This window comes from Mesoplodon densirostris, chromosome 4 (assembly GCF_025265405.1).
Source record: "Mesoplodon densirostris isolate mMesDen1 chromosome 4, mMesDen1 primary haplotype, whole genome shotgun sequence".
NCBI classification, from domain to species: Eukaryota; Metazoa; Chordata; class Mammalia; order Artiodactyla; family Ziphiidae; genus Mesoplodon; species Mesoplodon densirostris.
Window position 1 is genome coordinate 153,341,729 of NC_082664.1, and position 24,644 is coordinate 153,366,372.

Genomic DNA, 24,644 nt, shown 5'->3' on the forward strand with positions numbered 1-24,644 from the left:
TTTCTCCAAAGAAGACATACAGGTGGCCAAGAGGCACATGAAAAGATGCTCAACATTACTAATTACTAGAGAAATGCAAATCAAAACTACAATGAGGTATTGCCTCACACTGGTCAGAATGGCCATTATCAAAAAATCTACAAACAACAAATGCTGGCGAGGGTGTGGTGAAGAGGGAACCCTTTTGCACTGTTGGTGGGAATGTAAATTGATACAGCCACTATGGAGAACAGTATGGAGATTCCTTAAAAAACTAAAAATAGAACTACCACATGATCCAGCAATCCCACTCCTGGGCATATACCCTGAGGAAATCATAATTCATAAAGAGACATGTACCACATGTTCATTGCAGCACTATTTACAATAGCCAGGTCATAGAAGCAACCTAAGTGTCCATCGACAGATGAATGGATAAGGAAGATATGGCGCATATATACAATGGAATATTACTCAGCCATAAAAAGGAACAAAATTGAGTTATTTGTAGTGAGGTGGATGGACCTGGAGTCTGTGATACAGAGTGAAGTAAGTCAGAAAGAGGAAAACAAATACTGTATGCTAACACATATATATGGAATCTGAAAAAAAATGGTACTGATGAACCTAGAGGCAGGGCAGGAATAAAGACGCAGACATAGAGGATGGACTTGAGGTCACAGAGCAGGGAGGGGGAAGCTGGGACAAAGTGAGAGAAGCATCAACATATATACACTACCAAATGTAAAATAGATAGCTAGTGGGAAGCAGCACAGCACAGGGAGATCAGCTCGGTGCTTTGCGACCACCTAGAGGGGTGGGATAGGGAGGGTGGGAGGGAGGCTCAAAAGGGTGGAGATATGGGGACATATGTATGCATGTGGGTGATTCACTTTGTTGTACAACAGAAACTAACACAGCATTGTGAAGCAATTATACTCCAATAAAGATGTATTAAAAAAATTGAAAAAAAATGATCGATCTTAAAAAAAAAAAAAAAGGTTCCAGCAAGGTATTTTGTAGATACAGGTGAGCTGATTCAAAAATGGATATGGAAAGGCACAGGCCCTACAGTAGCTGCAATCTTGACAAAGAAGAATGAAGTGGGAGGCATCCCTTGCCTGATACTGAGGCTTATTACAGAGCGACAGCCATGAAGACAGGGTGGAATTGGCAGAGGGGCTGACACACAGATCAATGGGACAGAACAGAACAGGGACCCAGCAGACCCATGCAACTATGCTTGACTGATTTTTGACAAAGGTACAAAAGCAAGAAACAGCCTGGAACAATTGGACGTATACCGGCCAAAAAAATGACCTTGACCTCAACCTCACCCCACACAGAAATTCCCTGCTACTACCTGCTTGGCCTGCAAGCCCCCTGCCAGAGCTTCTTGTATGTTCCTGCCTACCCTCAGGGCTGGCCCCTGTGAATCTCTCGGTGGAGCCCAGCTAACTACCCAGGGTCTGAGGCAGTGAGGAGGGCCCAGCCCTGCTGAACGCCCCCCGAGGGGCATCCCAGACACCCTGTCCATCTCCACCTGCCCCGAGGCCACAGATAGAAACGGGCCCTGGAGCCGCCATGCTGCCTGGCCTTTCTAACCATGCTTTCCTGGAGAACTGGTGGCTTGTGGGAATCACGTGGCTGGAAAGGGGGGCCCGGCTGCAGGCCCTCCCCCCTACCAAGCTTTAGAAGGCACTGCGCCCTGGAGTAGCCTCTGGAAAGGTGGTCACTGGACGCCACCTCTTAGACAAGCTCCTGATGGCTGCTTGGAGTCACTAAGGGAAGGGCAAGGTCACTTCCGCATTCAACTGTAGCGACCCGGGGTGGCCTCATGAAGGACAGCCCCCCCTTATTTCTCTTAGACGTTACTTGAAGTGGGGATGGCGGCAGCACAGAGGGCCACCACAGTCACGGTCCTTTCTGGGACGCTTGGTCATCTCCCAAGGTGGCTGACTGTGGTCTCCAAATAAATGCACCCACACGAGCCTGCTGGGGACCTCAAGACGAAAGCCCCCCAGGGACGCCCCCCCCATCCCACCCATCCGTTCCCCCTGCTGCCACGGTTGTCTCCTTGCCTGTCACCTCGGACCACCTTCCCTACCCCGAGGTTTGTCCTGTGGCTCCCACCCCATATTTGGGATCTGACTTCCCACACTTCTCCTGCCACGCCTTCCAGGACACAGCCTCAGGCCCCTGCCCTCCAGCCTCCCCCTCCGCAGCCAGTGGGCAGGGAGCCCCCAGCTCTGGATCACCCCTGGCTCAGCCCAGCCTCCTCCTGAGGGGGTGCTGAGCGGACGTTAGCCTGGTACGATTTTGCTCTGGAAAGGGTCCATCGCAGACTGCATCTGCGTCACACTCTTCTTCAAATCCATACTCCTCGAGTGAGAGAGAAAGGGCGCTGGGGGAGGTGGCCTCCCAGCTCTGACCGCTGGGGGCAGGGAAGGAGCATGTGTGGAACCGTCCACGTACTTAGCAGGAGAGGCTGCAGCGAACTCCCCCCCTTACAGAGGAAGAGCAGGAAAAGGGAGGAGACGCGGCCTGGAAAACTACCAACTCAGTGTTTCAAAGACTGAAAAGGGTACGATTACCTTGTGTGCTGAAGCCCGCGGTGGCGTCTGGGTCCCCGGAGCCGGGCTCGGTCACTTGCGGGTCCCCACTTGGAATCTACGAGAAGAAAGAGGCCGCACGTGGGTACTCTGCTGTCTGTGGGGCACATCACAGCGGCCTCCAGAAAGGCAGGCTGACCCTAGAGCTTGTCTTCTAGAGACAGGTGCTCAGGCTGCAGTCTTCTCCCCTAAATGTGTGGGGCGGGGGGTGGGAGGGTGAAGACGCCATTGCCAAGGCCAAAGCCCCTTCCTCCGACCTTCTGCAATCAGAACCGTGTGCCCCCGAGGGCCCACCCTGAGCCCACTCACCTTCCGCTTACGGGCACCATTTGGGGCTGGCAGAGGCCACACAGGGTCCCCCCTGTCACCAGAGGAGGTGGGACAGCCCCTGCCCTCATTTCCCACCCCCTCCTCTCTTCCCTGAAGAGTAAGTCCACGACACCAACACTCATGGGACCCCAATGCTTTGGGCCGGCAGTTTGGACACAAGCGGGCATTGAACGAGCTCTGGATGCCCCAGAGCTGCATGTGCCCTGCCCTCCCTTCTGCCTTCCGCACGTGGGATCAAGAGGCTGCTCCCAAGGCCGCCCTCCCTGCCTAAGCTCTGCTGGGGTCCCAGCTGCACATGGGGCCTACGCCGGGTTGAATGCGGGTCCCCGAGCCCAGTCAGATGCCATCCCTTCCTGGTGGAGGCTGGCCGTGAAGCTTGAATTGGGTTGGACCATCATCACACTTCTGCAGCTTTCTTCTTGAATGAGAAGAAAGGCCTCGGGAATGTGAGCGGAGAGACCAGCCTCCTCTGCTGGTCAGGGATGGGGCACGTCTGCTCCCCGCTTGCCGGGCTTGGATCTGCCCCACGCAAGCGCGTCGGTCCCATTGCTGCTTTAGGGCACAGCGGCCCCTCCCAGGCCATGTGCCTGAAGGCGAGGAACCCTGTATGCACGTGCCCCTGTGCCATCTCAAAACACGATTTCTGGACCCTTGTGGTATTTCAGAACTGCTTGCCAATTATGAGCTGGGGGAGGCCAGGGAAGGTGAGGCGGGCCCCTGCGGCCTGGTCTGGTTCCAGCTCAGTAATTATATCTCTGCCTCCCTGGTCTCCTGCCCCTTCAGTCAGGTAGCTGATGGCGCCCACCTCTCCTCTGTCAAGCGGGCTGGCGTTGCAGCAGGTGCCGGGCTGCTGGCTGCCCCCAACCAGAGACCCAGAGAGCTGCTCAAATGGTCCCTTGGATCCCATGTGTATTTAATACCGTCCTGCACTCAACGCTCCCTCTCTGCCAGGGAGGGGATGGGATGGGAGAATTCACACCATCCCACGCCAATAACCTGTGTGGAAAATCTCTGTCAAGAATCTCCTGCCAAATCAAAAAAAAAGGAACAATGCCCCGGAGGTTCATTTCCTTTCATACCTCTCTTCCTGTATCTAACCCTCAATTGCACTCTTTTTTTTCTTTTTGTAGGGGTGGGTGGCAACTTCAGGCCTGAAAAAAAAAGCTTCTGGTAATAAAGAAATATACATAAAACAAGAGAAATAAAACACACAGTGAGACAAGGTCAGGAGGAAATTGGATTCGTGTCATATTTGGCAGAAGCATCGCCGGCTTCCCTCTGGCTCCGGGTCAAATTTGGTTTCAAGAGGAGACAGCTCCTGGGAGCGGGGAATTGATCACCTCCGGCGAGCAGGATGTCAAGCGCTGAATTAGAATGTGGCCTCCCCTGATGTCCAAGGCCACCTTGCCGCAGCAAGGCTGCTCACTTCACAGGGCATTGTCCATGAAACACAAAGGCAGTGGAAGAGATATATTTGCGGCATAGAATTGAAGTTGAAATCCGAGTTTAGCAATAAAGGTTCATAACACAGCTCCCGCAGGGCTGTGAAAGGAGAAGCCGCATGTATAACGGAACGTGGACGCTCCAACGCCTGCATTTATTTATTCCCAGATGCACTATTTTGACCACTTATCGTAATTGAAAACTCAATCGGCATTTAGGCAAATAAGCCAAGTTCCCCTCATCTCCCTTTCTCCTAGGAACTTGGGGGCTAAGACGTCCTATATGGAAATTCTGCTCTGTTTCTGTAATGAGTTTCCCACTCCTGGGTGAGGCCAGCTGGCTTTGTCCCAGGTTTACAAAAAGCTGTTCTTGGGGGCAGTTATCAGCCATCACGGAAAAGGTGCATTAAGGTTTTCGGCTCGTATCCCAAGGCAATCTTCGAAGCTACTTCACTTACAGACTTTCAAATGTAAAGGTCATTTCATTTGAAAATATAAATAATAACTTCGAGGACTTGGGGTTGGACACACCTCTGTCACGTCCATTGCCTTTCTCACCACTTCTCGTCCCACCTGCCATATTGCCACCGAAATTCCTAAAGCACTGCTGGGCCACGTCGACCCCAAATGCTCAACTGTTCAAAGGCAGGTCTATAGTGTGGCATCCCAGGTCATGGAATCTGCACCCAATGATTTCTGTGAACCCCCTGACTGCCCTTCAAGCCCCCATGAGCCTCCCTGGTTCACACGCCCGGTCCCACGCAAGGTGGCCCAGCTGGTCCTTCCTCTGAAGCTCCAGAGAAGCCCATTCATCCCTGTCCTGTGACCACAAGGAAGGGAATCCCGTTGGTCTCCTGATCCTATAGCCCGTGGACTAGCGCACAGTCTCACGGGGCCCCCAGAACACACGCTGTCATTCACACAGGGGCATCAACTAGGCAAATTCTCAGCCACTTCCCTGCTGTAGAAAGAAACTCCCTCCCTCCAATCTTGCCCCAAAGCCACCACCTCAGGCCACGGGAAGGAGAACGCATCGCAACCCAAGTCAGAACGGAACCTGAATGTGGCTGAAACACGCGGGTCAAAACGCACCTGCTGGCTCAAGGGGGGGCTTTTCTTCCCAAATGAAAAATCTGTCCAGATGAGCCGTCTCTGCCGCGCACAGACCTGCACAGCATCTGCTTGCTTCCCAAGGGGGCGGGCGTCTCCCTCTCCTTATCCAAACAAGTGCAAATAGGCCATTCATATGCGTTTGTCCTAACCAGGGGGTAATTACCTCCTCTTGGCCCAGGGAGCGGGGGTCCTGCTGTAAGATGGCTGCTGCTCATGGCTGTCCCGTCGGGGGACTGGGGGAGGGGGGAGCTGGCAGGTGCAGCCTCCCCTCCGTGGGCGGGATGGGATCCTGGACCCCCAGACTCCCTGGGGGGTGTCTGTGGAATTGAAAAGTGCTGCCAGCCCACGGGGTCAGAGAGAATCAGCCGGCGAGGTGCAGCTGCCTCCTCGGTGCTGGCGGCGGCGGGGGATGGGGGGTGTGGGGGGGTTGCCTGTGGCGGCCCATTTATCACAAATGCTGCCAGCCAGGCGGGCAGCCCAGGAAAGGGCGGGGGCCACGTCCTCCCGGGGATAACATTCATGCAGAGGCTTGTAAGCTGGCGATTTCTGAGCCAACGCAAGCTAATATGAGACAGGCCTTTGCCCTTCAAAAATTCCTCCCCAAAATCTTTTGAAAGAAATCTCCATTTAAAGAATTCCCCATTCTTTTGGAAAATGAGGTCACGTGGGTCTTAGAACCGGTATTATCATCCTCTGATATAGTCTATTCTTCAGAAAAAAAGAGTAAAACAGTGATAAACACTAGGTGCAAGTGTTGGGGGTGCAACAGATGTCACACTCAAACCAGAGGCTGCTTCCCAGCACGCCGGGTCCTTGGAGGTCCGGCGAGCCTGGGAGCATCATGGGGGTTCTCGCTGGTTCCAGCTCCGCCACTCTCCACAGGGTGGTGCACACAGACCCGTGAATCATGCACGGTTCCTCTCTTCTGGACATAGAGTAACAGCTCACAGGGACGAAGGAGAGGCAGGCTGGAGCCTGCAGCTCTGTGAGGGCAAAAGGCAGGGTTGCCGTGCAGACGGGGAAGCGGCAGGGCTCCTCCCGCCTCCAAGGTGGCTGACGAGAGTCACACAGCCTTATGGGCTTCCTGGGGTTTCCAGGCCCCTGGCCACCCTGCTCGGTGTCCCTGCTGGTTACAGGGCGAGCTGCCCGTCTGCACCTGGTTCAGTCCCCTCCTGCCTTCCAGGGACCTCCCTCCCCTGGCCCTGGGGAGCTGGCTCCACCCTCCGGCCCTGGCATATCCCCTTGGTAACCCCTCCCACTCTATTCCCACCCACCCCCACTAACTACCTCCTATCCAGCCTCTTCATGGAGCATCTTGCCAGAGCGATTTACTCCAGGCCCCAAAGGTATCCTTGGAGCAGCCACAGTGGGGACTTTGGTAGCCATGCAGATTCTCAGCAGCCCCCCGACCCTGGACTCTGGAGCCCTGGAGGTGTGCCCGGCCATTTGCATTTGATTGACAAGCCCCCCAGGGAGTCGGGATGCCCACTGGAGGCTAGAAACAGTGGTCCACACCCTTGCTTCCCCTCCTCACATCCCATAACCTCCGCTCCCCGACGCCATCTGATCCTACCATGCCCCCCACCCCCACCCCACCCATCCCCAGCAGCTGCTCCTGCCAAAGTCATTGGCAGCCTCTCAAAAGGTGAGCCAGGTGGACGGGGCTCAGTCCTTCACAGCCTCCGGGCAGCATTTGGCCCATGCCTTCCTCCCTGACCACTGGTTTCTGAGTCCAGGCTTTCCAGGACCCCACCCCATGCCCTCTCGTAGGGCCTCAACCAGTCCCGGTCTCCAGGGCTTCCATGACCATCTTTGCAGCGAACCCTGATCTCTCTAAGGCCCCGACCTCAGATCCTAGCAGCCGTGGACACTTGCTTGGATGTTCTGATGACCCTGGCACCCACTGAGGCCCAGCGGGTGGGTCGGCACCCCACCTCATGCTCACCCCTCCCTCAGAGCCTCTGCAGGAGCTGCTCCCTCCCCAGCAGCATCCCTGCCTCTCCTCCCTGACCTGCATCCTGCCGCCCACTGGGCCGAGGCCTCATCTCCCAGGGTCCCTGGACACACACAGGGACCAGCATCCCTGCCCAGGGCCGTGCAGCACCCGGGGCTCCACTCAGGGCTCTGACTGTTACCACAAGAAGCGGTTTCCCTTGACAATACTGATTTGAACTGTTTTTATCATGAAGAGAAAAATAAACCCATCCAGGAGGCAGAATGCTCTGCCCCGCTTTAAAGGGAAAAATTCCAGAGAATTTCAGTTATTATAAGTATCGGGATGAGAATCATGGTCACACCGTTGCCTCCTTCCTCACAGCCCCATGCCTCTGTTTCTCCCGTGGACAGAAAAACAGCCAGGAGTCTCAGCCGAATCCCTCTGCCGTGGGGGCCTGGCGAGCCTCGAGACCTCTCGGTGGGAGCAGGCCTGGAGGGAGGCCCCGAGGTGTCAGGAGCCTCTGCCTGGGCCAAAGTGGGCTGGGTGGCTGGCCGGGGCTAGGGGCTGCTGAGCAGTCGTGCCCCGGGACCCCGAGGAGAGCCTGTCACAGAGATGCCCTGCACCGCGCTGAGCCTCGTCCCTTCCCGTCACATGGCCACTGGCCTGCAGAACTTGATCGCTTTGTGGACGGCACTGTCTCCGGTCACATCCCCTGGACGCTGGGCCCAGCACAGGGGTCCCCAGGGTTGATCCTCAGGGGGTGGCGGGAACGGATGGGCCCTGCCGCCCGGCCAGCTCACCACGGGCGCCATCTCACAGGGCGACAGTGCGAGGTCGGGGCCTGCACCACCTCCAGGCGGGGGGCTCCGGGCAGGGACACATGTCAGGGCAGCTCCGTGGCTGCTGAGACATCACAGTGTGCCCCCGACACTCCGGGTCTGTCTGCGTCTCCTCTGACTGATGCGCAGGGCCCAGGAGTGGCTGCAGCCCTGTCCCGGTGCCCCTGCTCCCTTGATGGCTGTGGCTGCCCACCACGCCCCAATCCCTATGGTGCCCTGGGGGACACCCGCATGGCCCTACCACTCCATCTGCACTTGGGCACCATATGGCCTTTCCCGGTGCTCACACCTCTCTGCCCTGGCTGGTGCCCCTTGATATTCAGCAATGACAATAATGATTATGAGGACGAGGATAATAATACCAAGAAAGGGCACGTGGCTTTTGCCGAGTCAGACCCTGCCATGTGCCCAGTCCTGTCCATTACAAACATCCTGTTCCATCCGATGTGCTTGGTACTATTATGACCCCATTTCACAGATGAGGAAACTGAGGCTGCACGTCCCGAGTGCCTGCCCGCTGGGATCAGGCACCTCCCTGGCTATAGCCACCAGGCCTCTGACAAGACCAGGAATCCAGATGAGCTCTCTCAGGTGTCCGGATGACTTTGATAGTGGCCTGTAGCTGAAACAGCCCAGAGACCCCTGCATACTCAGACCATGGCCCAACCCCACCCTGGGGGGCCTCTGCCCACGGGTCAGAGCCTGGGCCAGCTCTTTCTGCACTGTGTCTCCAGAACATCTGAGGGGAGGCAAGGAAAGTCAGCACAGACATGGGGTTGGAATCCCCGCCTGGCTGCCATCTCTGTAGGATCTGTTCTCTGCGCCTGCTGCCTGTGCTCCCCCACAACCGGGCTAAGACGACCAGCATCCCACAGGTTTGCTGAAAGGCTGAGGGAGATGCCAGCGCAGGCAGCAGGACCGGGAACGGGGAACTGGCCTGTCGGGGTTGGGCCTCACCTGGCTGGTGGGGGTCGGGCCCACCACGGCCTCGTAGGGCGGCGGGAGCTCGGCGGGGTAGAGCAGGCCTGGGCTGTTGATGGTGACTCGGTACAAAGTGCCGAATGGGGAGGAAGCAAAGTCCAGGTGGAGGCCCCTGGAAAGGCAGAACCGCGGAACATCACTCCCTGGGTAAGGAGCCCGGAACCTTCCCGTTTCCCTCAAAGCGATCAGACCGATTCCCCGCCTGGAATTCTCGTGTTTGTGAAATAAAAGCCTCATTCACTAGGCAGTCCTCACTTGTGTTTTTTGCTGGAAAGATATTGACACTTTCAGTAAACTCTATGGCCTTTTCCATGACAATTAAAACCATCATACAGCTGATTCAATCTTTAATTAAATGTGACACGTTCTATTAAATGACCATAAACCGACAGCAGTATTGTGTTTCGTGAAGAGTGGAACAGGGCTGCTCCTGCCTGGCTGGGTTTCTTCTCTGATGCCCTGCAGTGAGGCCAGTGGAAACGGGGCTCTGAGCCCTCCCACCTCCCCGGGCTCTGCTGTCTGATCCAACAGGCCTTCGTTCGCTTCCCCCTCTGCTCACCTTCCCTGACAAGGAGCACCTCCCACCCCCCACCCCCCAATGACGGCCTCCCATCCTTGGGCCCCAGCATAGCTCAGGGAGGTGTCCCCAGGGAAGACCCACCTGTGGGCCTCAGTGGTGGGCGTGCAGGTGTACTCCGGGGGGTAATAGGGCGGAGGGGGCAGCGGGGGCACAAACTCATCGAAATCCAGGGTCTGGTGGAGGACAGTGCCATGCGGGGTCATGCAGGCCGGGCTGGCAGAAATCGCCCTTTGTGGAAGGAACTGCAAAACAGAGAGGTTCCGAGATCAGGACGGCTGCCGTGGCTCTAACGTTATGACATACGTCTTCGTTATGTCTAACGAAGGCAACTGTGCAGAAGCTTTAATGATGCGCTTGGAACTCAGGTACTTTAACCCATCAAACCATGACGGCTAAACACACATTGAAAACGGCAGCTCCGGGAGGACCACACCCCCTGCTCCGGAGCCCCATCACACTCGGTTCCCACGCTGCTACGCAGGTGCCTGTCTTCTGAGGCAAAGCACAGTCCGGGGGAAGTTAGGTTCTGTCCCTGCCACTAAACCTGTCTCCTCTGATGAAGAGCCTGTGGTCAGAGGGGTGCCTGCCGCCCAGGGCTGAAGATAGTACTTCCTGGAGTGAGTTCCTGAGAAACACCAGACTCTCAGGATGTCCCTCCCACGCCCTCCCCAACCCCTACAGTGAAATAAACTTGGGCAAAGCCACTTTGGTACTCCCTCCTTGGGGCCCTGTCATGAGCCTTATGAGTGTGTTCAAGGCCCTGAGAAGGCCTGCACCAAAAAATCCGTTAAATTGTTTAGCCCATTCATGGAACATTCCTCAAATATTTTGTGATGGGCCCCTTTGGACACATATTATCCATCAATATTTGGCAGTTCTAGGGAATTCACACACTTTGGAAAACACTGCTCTGAGGGAAAAGAATCCTTCATGAGGTCTAGAACATTCTGGGGGGCAACCTGAAAACTGAGAGGCTGCTTGAGCAACATGAGGTCAAATCACTTAAAATGAAGCTGTCTCTGCCTCATTTTCCACTTTTGTTCTTGGGAGGCACCACCCAATACCTGCTGCTCCTTCCATGGGCCACTGCTCCCCAGAGATGACCTGTGGCGTGGAGGTAGCCGAGGCACGGCTCCAGGTCCAGGGGACACCTCCCCGAGAGTGCCTCCAGCTGTGGACAGACCCCAGGCTACTGAACACTATGCTCTGGGACCTCCCACTGCATGGGGGGCGGCGGCAAGGGGTGGGTGAGGCCAGGACCCAGAGTCTACTGTCCATGGCCAAGCAAGGACAGTTCCGTGAGCAAAGAGTGAGCTCTCCAAGCTCTGCAGAAACCTGCAGAGATCCACAAAGGGTTAATGTAGAAGATGACATTTGAATGGGCCTGAAAGATGAGGAGGATTTCAATGAGTCGGCTCACAGAAAGGGCTCCGAGCTCAAGAAAAACAGGTGAGCTAGTGGAAGATGTGTTTACAGAGAGCAAATTTCAGTAAGGCTCTAGAAGTTACTTCCTAATTCTGGGGGCACTGGGGAGCCAGCGAGGGTGCTGGAGCTGGGCAGCAGCTCTACTGAAGCTGTGTGGTAGGAAGTGCCTCCTGGCAGCAGCGGGTGGGGTGGTGGTACATTTCTGGACAAGTACGGGTGAGGTCACGATTCTGAATACAGTCCAATGCTATGAAATCAGCATGCTCTAGACTAATGCAGAAAGAACTGGGGGTGGGTGGGGGCGTGTCTAAATGTGTGACACGTCAGACTGCACATGTCTAAACGTGTGACACCTGCCTTCTTCACACACAGAGCACGGTCCTTGCCCCTCCAGCTGGTGTGACCCATGGCTTGTATGTTTAGTGGTCTGAGATAGAGGTGCATCCATGGCCAAGGGCAGGGTGGATTTGTCTGCCAGCCTTGACTTTGGAAAGCTGCTCGCCCTGCGGCTACTGCAGGAAGCTGAGCAGCCAGTATGAAGCCAAAGGTCCTGGAGGTCTCATGGGGGAAGATTTTGAATTAGCCTTATCAGAAATTAGAAAAATCAATAACATACTCAAGCATGAAATGCAAAAGCCAAAGCGCTTTTCTGTGGAAGATCCAGTCCCACCAGGAATGAGAGAGGTGAGGAGGTCCAGGCAATCCTATTAGCAAGTTTAAATGAGTCAATGCAGCCACACAAGGGAGGCTTTTTAAAGGCTAAACGACCGTCTCCGTTTCTGCCCTAAACTCCAGATGGCCTTTCCAGGGGGGGCATTGGCCTATCTTCGTGGAAGCACGTCAGACTCAGCAGCAGTTACCCCGGCTCCTTGGCTTCCACGGCTGGAGGCCCGCGAGTCACACCGACATCTCCCTTGACACCCTTCAATATCTGTCTGATGAGGCAGCGTCTGTATGGGAGCCCAGGGTCACCAGCTCTGGACCCTGCTCTGAGACAGGGGTGTTGAAGGTCTGCACCCCATGGTCCCAGGCTCCCTTGCAGCTGGAGTCCTGTTAGGTTCTGCCAACGGGGACGCGAGAGGGAACCTGGTGAAGAGGCGGCAGGGAGGGGGGGTTCCTGTCACTGCTCCTGCCCCTCCTCCCCTATGTCCTCCAGCTCTAAGGGCGGCAGAGCTTCTGCTGCCGTCTCTGCGTAACCTCCAGGCGCTCCTTGCTCCTCTGCCTTCCACCCCTGGCTAACCAGCTCCCCGTATGAGATATGTCGAGCTCCTTTTCTCTCCTGGGCCCCGGCCATGGGGTCCATCGTGGGGTCTGGTGCCGAGGGCCCAGCAGGTGCTATAAGCATCCACTCCGCAGGTGAACACACACCTCCTCACTGCCACCTCCCGGCAGCCCCCAGGTTATCTCCTCCTTGCGGAAGCATCTAAATCATCTCTCTGCCTTGGTCTTCTTCCTCTTGTTCTGCTTTAAAAAGCTTTGTTTAGGGGCTTCCCTGGTGGCGCAGTGGTTAAGATTCCGTGCTCCCAGTGCAGGGGGCCCGGGTTTGATCCCTGCTCAGGGAACTAGATCCCACATGTGTGCCGCAACTAAGAGTTCACATGCCACAACTAAGGAGCCCACGAGCCGCAGCTAAGACCCAGCACAACCAAGCAAATAAATTAATTAAATAATAATTTTTAAAAAAAGCTACAGTTAATCCAATGTGACGAGGTCGCTCCCTTTTAAAACTCTTTTACGAGACCTCTGCTCCCTGAATCCCACCCAGTTTCCAGCTTCTTTACCCACTAACCCACTGATACCCCAAACTCCTCCCTCTGCCGTTGGAACCAACCCCAAGTACCAAACTCAGGCCGTTCTCTCTCCCCAGATCCCGCCTCCTCTCACCCAGCAACCTCCTGGTCATCCTTCAGGACCCACAGAAATGCTTGCTGCCCACCCGCACCCTCCTCGGCCCCTCATCTGCAGGGTGATGGCCACAGAGCGGAGCCTGCATCTGGGTGCGCTGGGGAGGAAACGCGCCCTGAAGCATCCCTTCTTTCCCAGGGGGTTGTGCTTGCCCTGGGCCACCTGTAAAAGCCCTGGTTGGTCCGTGTGGTGACAAAGGTACACTTGTGCCTGGTGAGCGAAGTGAGGTTGGTACCTGGTTGAGGTGTTCACACACCTGGCATGGGCATCATCGCCCAACCCTCATCATCCATAAAAGAGGAGTTTGCATTTTAGACCCTGCTGGGGAGAAGCCCATTCTCAGGGGTTTGTTCTGGGAGGTAGGACCCATCTTAGGCACGTGCTACCCTTGGGAGAAAGAGCAGGATTATTGCCGCAGGAAAAGTTTTCTGAATAGCCTTCTTGTTGGTGAGCTGGAGCTCTCCCCCTGTGCTCTGGACCCTGGAGTGATGCCCGCCCCGGTCACCCTGCTGCTCTCTGGTCCTGCCACCCCTGGATGAGCAGGGCTGCCTCCTCAAACAGGCTCAGACCAGCTTTAGTTACTACTGTAATTTGCAATGAAATATGAATGCAGATGGGAAAACTTGCTTGTTCCGTGAAAACCGAGTTCAAGGCTTTGGAAAGACTCGATAGCTAAGCAGAAATTTCTGCCAAGGTAGGTCCTGGCCAGGCAGTCATAATAGAGTGAAGAATAGTAAAATATCCAGGGAGTTCTGCATGCAGATGGCTTCACCTGTCTGACTCCAATCAAAAGGAACTAAATCTGGAAATCATAGAGGCTGTGAGTTCCATGAATTTGATGCAGTAAATACAACCTGATACACCAAAGAGACCCATAATCAAAGAGAAGATCATAGCCCCAAACCAAGACTGGGGGACAAATGCTCATTTGCATGTTTAAAGCCAAAATAAAATGTTCATGGTATGTATCATTTTTATGATTGTCTGCTGTAGCTGGCTTTTTAGGTCAAGCAGACACCCATTATTGGTCCTGATCTGATAGGGTAAGTAGCACCTACGACCCAGAGACCTTTCTGCTGAAACCAGACCTCAAGGAAGGTCACTGTGGGTCAGAGGAGGGCCGGCCTCAGTGGGGAGAACTGGAGAGGGGAAGATACAGGTGAACTTGAGTGATCTGGGGGCTCCCAGGGGGCACTACATCACTCCCTGTCCAGCCAGCACCCATTCTGAGCTCCGTGGGCAAGCCCACAGTAGCGTGTCTGTGACGGCCACCGTACGGTACCCTGCCTGCAGCTTCTGAAGCAGCTCTACTTTACAAGGCATAGGATGAGTGGAGAACATAGATGGCTATAAAAGATGAAGTTAACAAGTGCGTGCGAAATGGAGATGCAGGTAATAGCAGACCATGTCCCCGAGGCTAGGTGGCTGGCAAGAAAGTAAGTGGGGAGGAAAATAGTTTAATGGAAAACTGAGATTACACTTAGGAAATAAAACTAAAAATATGAGATTATAGACACTTTGGAGGTAAATGCTTTCTCCACTAAACTGTATCAATAAACTGAATTTTATCATCAGATGGTCTTTTGCCACTATTTCCAAACACATTAGAGGAATTCAGCGTGATAAATTCTGACAATAGACATAACAATTTGCATCTCACGTAGATATGCATTCATTATATGAATTCTCCCCAATTCTTAATCATCCCAAAATGCTGATCCACAAAAATAAGAATAAAATTATGGGTTCCTTCCACATGGGCTAAGGCCTTTGCTATGAGTCACAGTCTGCTGATGGGTGCCCCGTGATTCTTCCTGCCTAAACTACACCCGTAAGACATTCTCTGACTTTCCAGTTCTGTGTTTTTACAGCAGAGCCAGAACTTAAAGGTACTTGGGAAGCAATGTGTATGCAGAAACCCCTTCGATTTTTTTCAGGTTTTATCCCAACCCCTTCGAGTTGTCTGACCCACTTCTAAACTGATGGCAATGTATTTAGTGACCCTCTTTCACTGACTCTTTCCAGAGCACTCAGTTTGGTTGTAATAGACATAACTCTCTTCTTTTTTTTTTTTTTTTTTTTTTCTTTTTGCAGTATGCGGGCCTCTCACTGTTGTGGCCTCCCCCGTTGCGGAGCACAGGCTCCGGATGCGCAGGCCCAGCGGCCATGGCTCACGGGCCCAGCTGCTCCGCGGCATATGGGATCCTCCCAGACCGGGGCACGAACCCGTATCCCCTGCATCGGCAGGCGGACTCTCAACCACTGCGCCACCAGGGAGGCCCCATAACTCTCTTCTTGCACTCATATTTCATTGGCTCACGTAGTACTAGAATATGCACTTAGAGTCCACATACCACTGGCCTAAACTGGTCTGGGGATAGATAAAACTGTCCCTTGGAAAGCTGATGACCCAACTGCTGGGAGCAGAAATGGCACATGGGTGAACCGCAGAGGCTGCGGGGAGTGGGGGTGTGCTATGGGCAGCAGGAAGCGCATCTCCCAGGCAGGATGGAGAACCGCAGCTGGCTGGCCAGTCAGGTCAGCACAGGTTGGTCAGAGAGTTATGACTGTATGTGCAAGGAGAACCATTTGCAGAGGCAGAGACAGAACCCAAATCAAAAACAAGTAGCAACTCAGATAGAGAAATGGCCAAATAACTGACGTGACTTCCATCTCATGGACCACTGCAGATATTCAAACATCTCTCTTTCTATTGACTTAGCTGGATGGCCATGATTGTTTCAGGTTATAAGATTAAGTCGTAGAGTAACATATGTGGTGTGATCCCATTCTGGCAAAAAAAGAAGGAATAAATGAAGGAAGAAAGGGAAGGAAGGAGACAGAGATAGAGAAAAGGAGGGAGGGAGGAAAAAAGGAAGATAGACTATTTTCATATGTTTCTATAAGTCCTAAGAAATCAAGAAACAAAGGGAAGATTCACTGCAAATTGTTCTCAGGAGAATGCAGTGGGGGAGGGGAGATGATCAACTTTTTCTTTATATACCTCTATATTTTATTTGTTTCAATGATCCTATGTTACTTCTTTAATTAAAGAGTTTAACAATATGAAGTAAGAAAATTAAAGTCAACTATATCTCAATAAAGCTGGGGGAGAAAAAGACTTGTTAAAAAAATTAAGAAGAGCTTCTGAGGCATCCTCAGGGATAACATAGCTCCCAGCCCCATCCATCAGGGCGTAACCATGACCCCCTTGGGCTGTCCCACCTCTTCTCCAAGGACACAGCACGTGTGGCCAGGCTGGTCCAGCCCCTGACCCACGTGGTAACAGCCAACCTCCATGTGGCTACCATGCTTTTTCAAAGCCCATTGACACGTTATCTAAGTCATCCTCTCAGTGGCCCTATGAGGACAGTAGGATGTAAACAGTCTTACTTAGAGCAGAGGAAACCGGGACAAATGGGTGGTGATGTGCCCAAGGTCAGGTGCTGGTCCCACGGGCGCCACAGTCATGGGCTCCCTGGTGGCTCTGCAGGTCAGTGGGGTAACCGGCCTTCTGAGGACAGTAGTGTCTGGTCTGTTCCATAGTCCGTGGTCACAAAAGGAGAAGAACACACCAGCAGCAAACTCATTGATTTCTATTTTCAAGCCAGGGGTCTGAAGCAAACTTACTCACCAAGTATAATACTTAGCCATGAAACAGCCAGGGGTTCTAATGGCAGCTGTTGTAATTGCAGCCATACTTTACATCTGGTTGATAAAGTACATCGAGGACCACTGCCTTCACGGTCACAGCTGCGATGTCCCGATAACAAGCCGGGACGTATTCCCTCCACGTATTTAAGAATCAAAATAGTTCACATTTGAGTTCTCACCAGATACTTAAACAGGGTCCCTCCTGAGTGAGAAAAATGAGGTTCAGGGAGGTTCGTAGGTAAAAGCCGGGGACCCCGACCCAGATGTAGCTGACCTCAGACCCAGGATGCCAGGCCGCTCACTTTCTACACGGAGGACTGACAATGACCTGCACGTTACGTTTCACCACATACACTATTTTAGCTACGACACACTTTCTTCTTACTCAGTTGGTAATTTGCATTTTATTTCTGAAAACCTAGGGGAAAAAAAGCTTCAGCATTTCCAGCCCCGTGGTTCTGTTAGTTTGGCCAAATTGGTGTGATATTTGCAGATCAAGAGTAAAATCTGCTGAGGTGACCGGAGCCCCACAGTACTTAACCTTCCGTTACACGACACGCTGGAGAGAATCACCAGCGTGAGGCCTCAGCGAGCAAGGCCTGAAGTTCATCGCTGCTGAAGAACTGCTTAATTAGGTATCTTTCAGAAAACTGCCGCCTCTCGGAAAGGTCGGCCCGGTTGTGACAGCTGTGTGGGTGTACACAGGGAGAAAGAGGCTGCACACGATTAGAGCCAATGAATTTTTAACGCCTGGGTAATGATGCTCTCTGGCCCTGCATCTTGATGAACTGATGTACTGCCACGGGGTGGGTGAGAAACAACAAATCAGACAGGCTCCTATAAGAAAAACTTGCCTTCTTTTTCATGAGATGCTTAAAACACTGGGGAGGGGAGGCAGGGCAGGTCTTGGAGGGGCCACGGGGAAGAGGGAGGGCAGGGTTCCTACCCTTAGCATGAACAGCAATGTCTTCCCATCACTTTCCCTTTATTTGCTGACTTTAGTGGTAACGTACTGAGCAGTGGGCTGTGTTCCATTCACACAAATAACAAAGAGCCGTCATTAGTTATTGAGCATGTATTAATAAGTGTGTGACCTCTGCTCTTGGCCTCATCACTCCCCTAGGGACCAGCACTTCCTCTTCTCTAAGACCCTGGCCAGAGGTTCTAATGATGGCTGGCCAGTGACCTGTCGCTGGATTTTGAGCTCAGGGTTAATTAGCAAATCTGCAAAGCACAGAGGAGCAGTTTTTCAATTTGAGAAGAACTCATCTTCTAAACAATCTTCCTTTATTTTATTTTATTTTATTTTTTTTGCAGTACGCAGGCCTCTCACTGTTGTGGCCTCTCCCGATGCGGAGCACAGGCTCCGGACGCGTAGGCCCAACGGCCATGGTTCACGGGCCCAGCCGCTCCGCGGCATGTGGGATCTTCCCGGACCAGGGCGCGAACCCGTGTCCCCTGCATCGGCAGGCGGACTCTCAACCACTGAGCTGCCAGGGAAGCCCCGAATCTTTCTTTATTAGCCGCCAGGGAAGCCCTGAATCTTCCTTTATTAAAAGTGAATTCTGAACAGAGCCTTGCTCTGGAGGTGCCGGGCCTAGAGGACATCTCAGACTACAGGACTGTTGCTAAAATTACTCAGGGGCACAAACCAGGGGCTATCTAGAGGCACGTGATGGTAGCTGGACCCTGTCAACAAGGAGTTCCAACAACACCTAAAATAAATACATCAGTGGCAACAAATGTGTGAGTTTTGTCTTCCAGAGGGCAGCATGGAGTGACCTCCAAGGATCTCCAAGCCCCACGCGCTGTCGGGGCTTACTGTCCTTGGGGCTTCTGGATGGAAGCCAGCAGTGTCCGTGATACATTGGTCTCAAACTGGCTGGGGAGGAGGGGCTGGAGCCTGCCATTGTGAGTGTGCTGGGGAGGAAGGGGGACCACTCACCATCTGCAGGACGTCAGCGGAGACCATCTGCATGCAGCACATGGCTGTGGCTAGCGCACACACAATGGTGGACAGGACGTTGAGGGCACACACGCTGAAGAGCAGTTCCTGTGGGAAAAGATGTGGAAGGATGTCAGCATCATCTTGGCAACGCAGATGGCAGGCTCCTCCACATTGCCGTCAAGGTCCGGGATGAGGATGTTCAATTGTGGGTTTCTTTTTTCATCATCAAAACTGGCCTTTTATAGACACTTTTGTTTATTCTTGGTTTCTACATGGTTGATCAAATTACTCTTAGATACTAAGTGATGTATTTTACAATTTTGATAATTATTAGGTAGTCACTGTCTAAGAAAATCTTCAAATTGCCAACATTTGAGTAGGTGGGCAATCTTTGTCAATTATAAAGTGTAACTGAAAATTTTGATAAGAATTCCAAGTTTTTTAAACTTCTTTTCTTGAGATAACTGTAGATTCACTTTCAGTTGTAAGAAATCATAGAGAGATCCTGGATACCCTTCCCTCAGTTTCCCCCATGGTATGGTAGCATCTTATAAAACTATAGCATAATATCATAACCATGATTGACAATGATACAGTCAAGACAGAGAACATTTCCATCACCACAAGGATCCACCCTCCCCGCCCGTGTTGCCCTTTTATAGACACATTCACCTCTCTCTCCCTGTTCCCCACTCAATCTCCCTTTCCAGACCCCTGTCAACCACTAGTCTGGTCTCCATTTTTATAATTTTGTCATTTCAAGACTGGTATACTACTGGAATCATAAAGCATGTAACTTTTCAGAACTGGCTATTTTCACTCAGCATAATTCCCTCAAGATTCATCCAAGTTATTGCATATATCAATAGTTCATCCCTTTTTATTGCTGAGTTCCATGTTTGTTCATTCTCCAGCTGATAAATAACTGGGCTGTTTTCAGTTTGGGGCTGTTACAAATAAAGCTCAGGAGCATTTGTGCACAGGTCTGTGTGTGAACATGAGTTTTTATTTCACTGGGATAAATGTCCAATAATACAATTGCTGGGTCATATGGTAACTGAATGTTTAGTTTCATAAGAAATTTCCTAATTGTTTTCCAGAGTGGCTGAAACATTTTACATTCCTACCGGCAATGTATGAATGATCCAGTTTCTCTGCCTCCATGCCAGAATTTGATATCACTATTTTATTTTAGCAATTCTGATATATTTATATAATCTATATATCTATATAATTATATATCTATATAATCTATATATCTATATAATTAGCTTAGGGCTAATTATTCTCCACTCCTGAGGTCAGAGTGTTCTGAGAACTCTGAACAAATGTGGGAAGAGTTGCCACAATGATATATCATTGTGTTTTTAATTTTCATTTCCCTCACAGCTAATGATCTTTTCAAGTGCTCATGTGCCATCTGTTTATCCTCGTTGGCAAAGTCTCTGCTCATAACTTTTCCCATTTTCTAGCTGGATTGTTTGCCTTTTTTTCTTTTTTAACTGAGTTTTGAGAGGTCTCTGTGCATTCTAGATTCTAGTCCGTTGTCAGATACGTGGTTTGCAAAATTTTTTTCCTAGTCTGCAACTTATCTTTATCTAGCCCTAGATCGTGGTGATTTTCTCTTTTTTTTTTCTAAAAGCTTTGATAGTTTTACGTTTTACATTTAAATCTGTGATTCATTCTGAGTTAATTTTTGAATAAGGTGTGAGGTTTAGATTAAGGTTTATTTTTATGTTTTTAATTTTGATCTCTACATATTCATTGCTAGAATATAGAAATGTGGTTTGTATCAATATTTGTATTTACCTAGTATCCTGTGACCTCGGGATTTTCTTCCATGTTTAATTTCTTCCTTCCCAATTTGTATGCCTTTCATTTCCTTTTCTTGCCTATTAGCACTAGCTAGAATTTCAAGTATCATGAATAAGAATAAGATGAATAAAGATGCCGAGATGAGATATCTTTGTCTTATGCTCTCAGAGGGTTCACTCATAGAATTTTAACTATCCAAATACAATTCATTCTTCTTTAGATAATTTACTGCCAAATCCATGCCAGAAATAGAAAAAAAAATAACCGCGATTCACAAAAATGACCAAACATTTAGAATAATTATATGTCCTTCAATATACATACTCATACACTACTCATACGATAAATGCAGAAAATACTGTAAATACTCAAAAAATTATTAGGAAAAATGGATCTTTCACCAGAAAGACCATGGTATTAATGAGGTTAGTTTCAATTTTCTAATCAAGGGGTTGACAAATCCTCAAGACGAGTTGGGACATACTCATTGTATTTCCTCGTTAACATGCATTATACATGCACTGTGAATGTTTCAAATGATGGTCTAGTCTGGGAGCATGCACAGGTCTTACTCATGGATACTTGAACCCACGTGTTCTAATCAATAGCATCCTTTAAGGAAGTTCCCCAATTTTCTGTAGGCTGCTGTGACTACAGTAGTCTTTGCCCAATCCCCTCCCTCAGAACCTGCTCATTTGTTCTCAAGACTGCCTGTAAAATAGCCAGAAAGGGTGTGATTATGATAATATTACAGAGGTCAAAGTTAACATACCATGCAATTGTGAATACAGAGAACAGAGTCATGTTTTGGAGATTTGTTAGGTAGAACTGAAGCAAGTCTCAGCTTAGGGCTAATTATTCTCCACTCCTGAGGTCAGAGTGTTCTGAGAACTCTGAACAAATGTGGGAAGAGTTGCTACTCCCAAATCTGAGTACTGGACACTGTAACCTCTAATCCTTTTCTCAGACTCAAATAGTTTCTTCATGTGCATCGGCTAATCAGCATTCAACTGAATACTCCAGGGGGACCCTCTGAAGATCCCAGGGTTCTCTCCCCTCCGGGATTCTGTCCTGAGAACTCTCAACCCCAGGCCTCGGTCTCCCTCAGACCCTCAGCTCTGTCACCTCAACTCAGGGAGTCTGCAGGGATCCCCCTGAGTTCCCCGTCCTGCACTGTCCCCTGGAGACTCTCCCCTCATTGGTTGACCATATTTCAAGGATCACTGTCCTTCACTGTCTGATGTTCAATGTCTTCATATTTTGTCAGGTTTTTGTTGCTGTTCTGGTTTCAGGTGGGAGTTTAAATCCAGTCCCTGTAACTCTGTCTTGACCAGAAGCTCTTGGTGGCTCTTAGGCTCATCTAAGTATCCTCTGTAACATTCTTAGGGCCACCTCAAGTGTCCTCTATGAAGTTGCTAAAGACGGAGTAGGAAGGGAGCTCAATGGTGGGAAACGGCAGAGGCACAGATGGGGTTGGGAAGAGGCTCCGGTGTTTGGATTTTATTTTGTAGGCAATGGGATACTTCTGAAGATGTTTGATGCTGGGAAAGGGATAACGCAGCCTGTTTTCACAAATGATAGACAGACCTTTTGCAGAACCTGGGACATAGTTGGTGCTGACTGTTGAAGTGAATGCCCTTCTGAAAGTAACATTAGTTTTGAATATAGTCTCATTTGCAACCAAGTAAAACTACTCACAAAAAATAAACACAAATCATAACCTTTTGTTTGAATAAGCGTCATGAGGCAAACACTGCTTTATGTCTCATGGAGCATATTCATTGGAATCACACACCAAAAAGACTTCTGTTTTTCTTCTTCTAGCTGTTTAAATGCATGGCTTTTTGCTAGATAACTACACACCTGGAATTGTGTCTGTGTGTTTCTTCAGAATTCTCTTTCTGGCTTAAATCATGCCTTAACCTCTGCCCTTGGATGGGCAAGCACTGAAATCCAAGTTCTATAAAATCTCTTTACAAGGTCATTCAAAATGGCAAGCGTGAGGACAAGGTGGGTCTTGCATGGTGGATCCTGAGTTTTGCTGCTGGCCACTCTGCATACTTCCTCGAATACAATTAAGGAAATCATGTCTATAACAAATCAAATATAAAACAAAAACAAAAGGAGATACTTAGGGAAACCTAAGAATGATAAATTCTTTAAAAATTCTCTCCAAGATGAGTAAATTCCGAATATTAACAACACAACAGAGAAAGGTGACAGCCAGGAGAAATTATGCATTAAGAAACATACAAAATTTAGGATTTTGATTCCCCTGTTTGTTGAAAATATTGTTGTCCAGAGGACAAAGGGTCTTATATTCATTACTATTAGCTAATTCACCAGTTTTTTTTTTTTAACATGTTTTTGTTTCTTTGAATAAAAAAGAGATTCCAGAGGAGACTGTTATCAGGCAAGGTATAATGAAGGAAGATGAGGAAAGGCTCATAGCGTAAAAAATAAGCGATGAAACCCATGGCTAACAATAACTGGACAACCGCTCCTTCCCTGGCCTTCCGCTCCCTCCTGCCCCCTTCCTGCCTCGCCACCAGGGCAGTGCTCTCCCGTTCTCTCTAAGCACCAGCTCCACCTCGTCCAGCTCTGGCCCTGGGGACACTGGCCTGCCTCTCTACCTTCCACCTCCCAGGCTTGGGCAAGTGGCCGGGAAGGTGGCAGAGCAGGAGGGTCCAGGAGAATGCAGGACGCCAGGACTGCCGTAGACCAACTGAGCTCGTCAGCAGGCGCCAGCCCTGTTCAGTCCCTCAGCCTCTACACGACCATGAGAGAAGATGGCACTGAAGCCCCCCGCCCCCAAATCTCCCTGGTCTTCTTTCTATCACTTCCTGTTCACACCACACAAAAGATCCATGGACTGGAAGCCTCCAGCCCCGCTCTCTTCCTTCTGGGTGTGTGGCTTTGAGAGTCTTCTCATTGCTCTGTGGCCTGTCTCATCTGTGAGGTGTGGACTGGCCCAGATTTGAAACTGAAGTAGGTCAACTCCTAGGGATTGGCAAAGGGAATCCCCCTGGGAGAGCTTCTGCCAGGCGTGTGCAAAGCTGAATGTAAAATTCAATTAGCTCACTACAGGGGGTTCTGGAATGCAGAGGAGGAAGTCACCAGCCTCAGAGAAGGTTGGGTACCATTCATTTTGCTGTCTTCTGTGACTGGTTATCACGTTTGCCTTTATTTCAGTCAATTCAGAAATGCACCCATAATGTTCATCTCTGGGGACAAACAAGAGCAAAATGAGTAAGTTATTTATCTATAAATATTATGAAGCATTTTCAGGTATTTAACAGTTGTAATAACTACCTGTATTTATATTAATTACTTTCAGATGTTAACTACATTTTTAATTGCTTTAAAATGGGTCTTAGAATCTCTTTTCTTAGCAAGTACACCATTGATTATAGCTATTTATAAGTGAAAACTCTACAGTTAAAATTACTCTCTTGGGGGCTTCCCTGGTGGCGCAGTGGTTAAGAATCCACCTGCCAATGCAGGGGACATGGGTTCGAGCCCTGATCCAGGAAGATCCCACATGCCTCGGAGCAACGAAGCCTCTGCGCCACAAATACTGAGTCTGCGCTCTACAGCCCGCGATCCACAACTACTGAGCCCGTGTGCCACAACTACTGAAGCCCATGAGCCTAGAGCCCATGCTGCGCAACAAAAGAAGCCACCACAATGAGAAGCCCTCGCACCGCAATGAAGAGTAGCCCCTGCTCGCCTCAACCAGAGAAAAGCCTGCGCGCAGCAACAAAGACCCAATGCAGCCAAAATAAAATAATAAAATAAATAAATTTATTAAAAAAGTAAAAACAAAGTAACTTTAATAATATATATATTTTTGGGCTTCCCTGGTGGCGCAGTGGTTGAGAGTCCGCCTGCCGATGCAGGGGACACGGGTTCGTGCCCCAGTCCGGGAGGATCCCACGTGCCGCGAAGCGGCTGGTCCCATGAGCCATGGCCGCTGAGCCTGCGCGTCCGGAGCCTGTGCTCTGCAACGGGAGAGGCCACAACAGTGAAAGGCCCGTGTACCGAAAAAAAAAAAAATAATAATATATATATATTTTTAATTACTC

The 24,644-nt window shown here is 50.7% G+C and overlaps 1 protein-coding gene across 1 annotated transcript in view; it reads right to left on the reverse strand.

The window, feature by feature from the left end:
• ENTREP2 (endosomal transmembrane epsin interactor 2) overlaps positions 1 to 24,644 on the reverse strand; it is a 377,851-nt gene that overhangs the window by 11,041 nt on the left and 342,166 nt on the right. Inside the window, exons 5-8 of the mRNA XM_060095391.1 lie at positions 18,742 to 18,849; positions 9,894 to 10,054; positions 9,209 to 9,344; positions 2,574 to 2,649 (exon numbers count right to left, since the gene is read on the reverse strand). Of these exons, the coding sequence (XP_059951374.1) occupies positions 2,574 to 2,649; positions 9,209 to 9,344; positions 9,894 to 10,054; positions 18,742 to 18,849 (481 nt within the window). The remainder of the gene's footprint in view (positions 1 to 2,573; positions 2,650 to 9,208; positions 9,345 to 9,893; positions 10,055 to 18,741; positions 18,850 to 24,644) is intronic.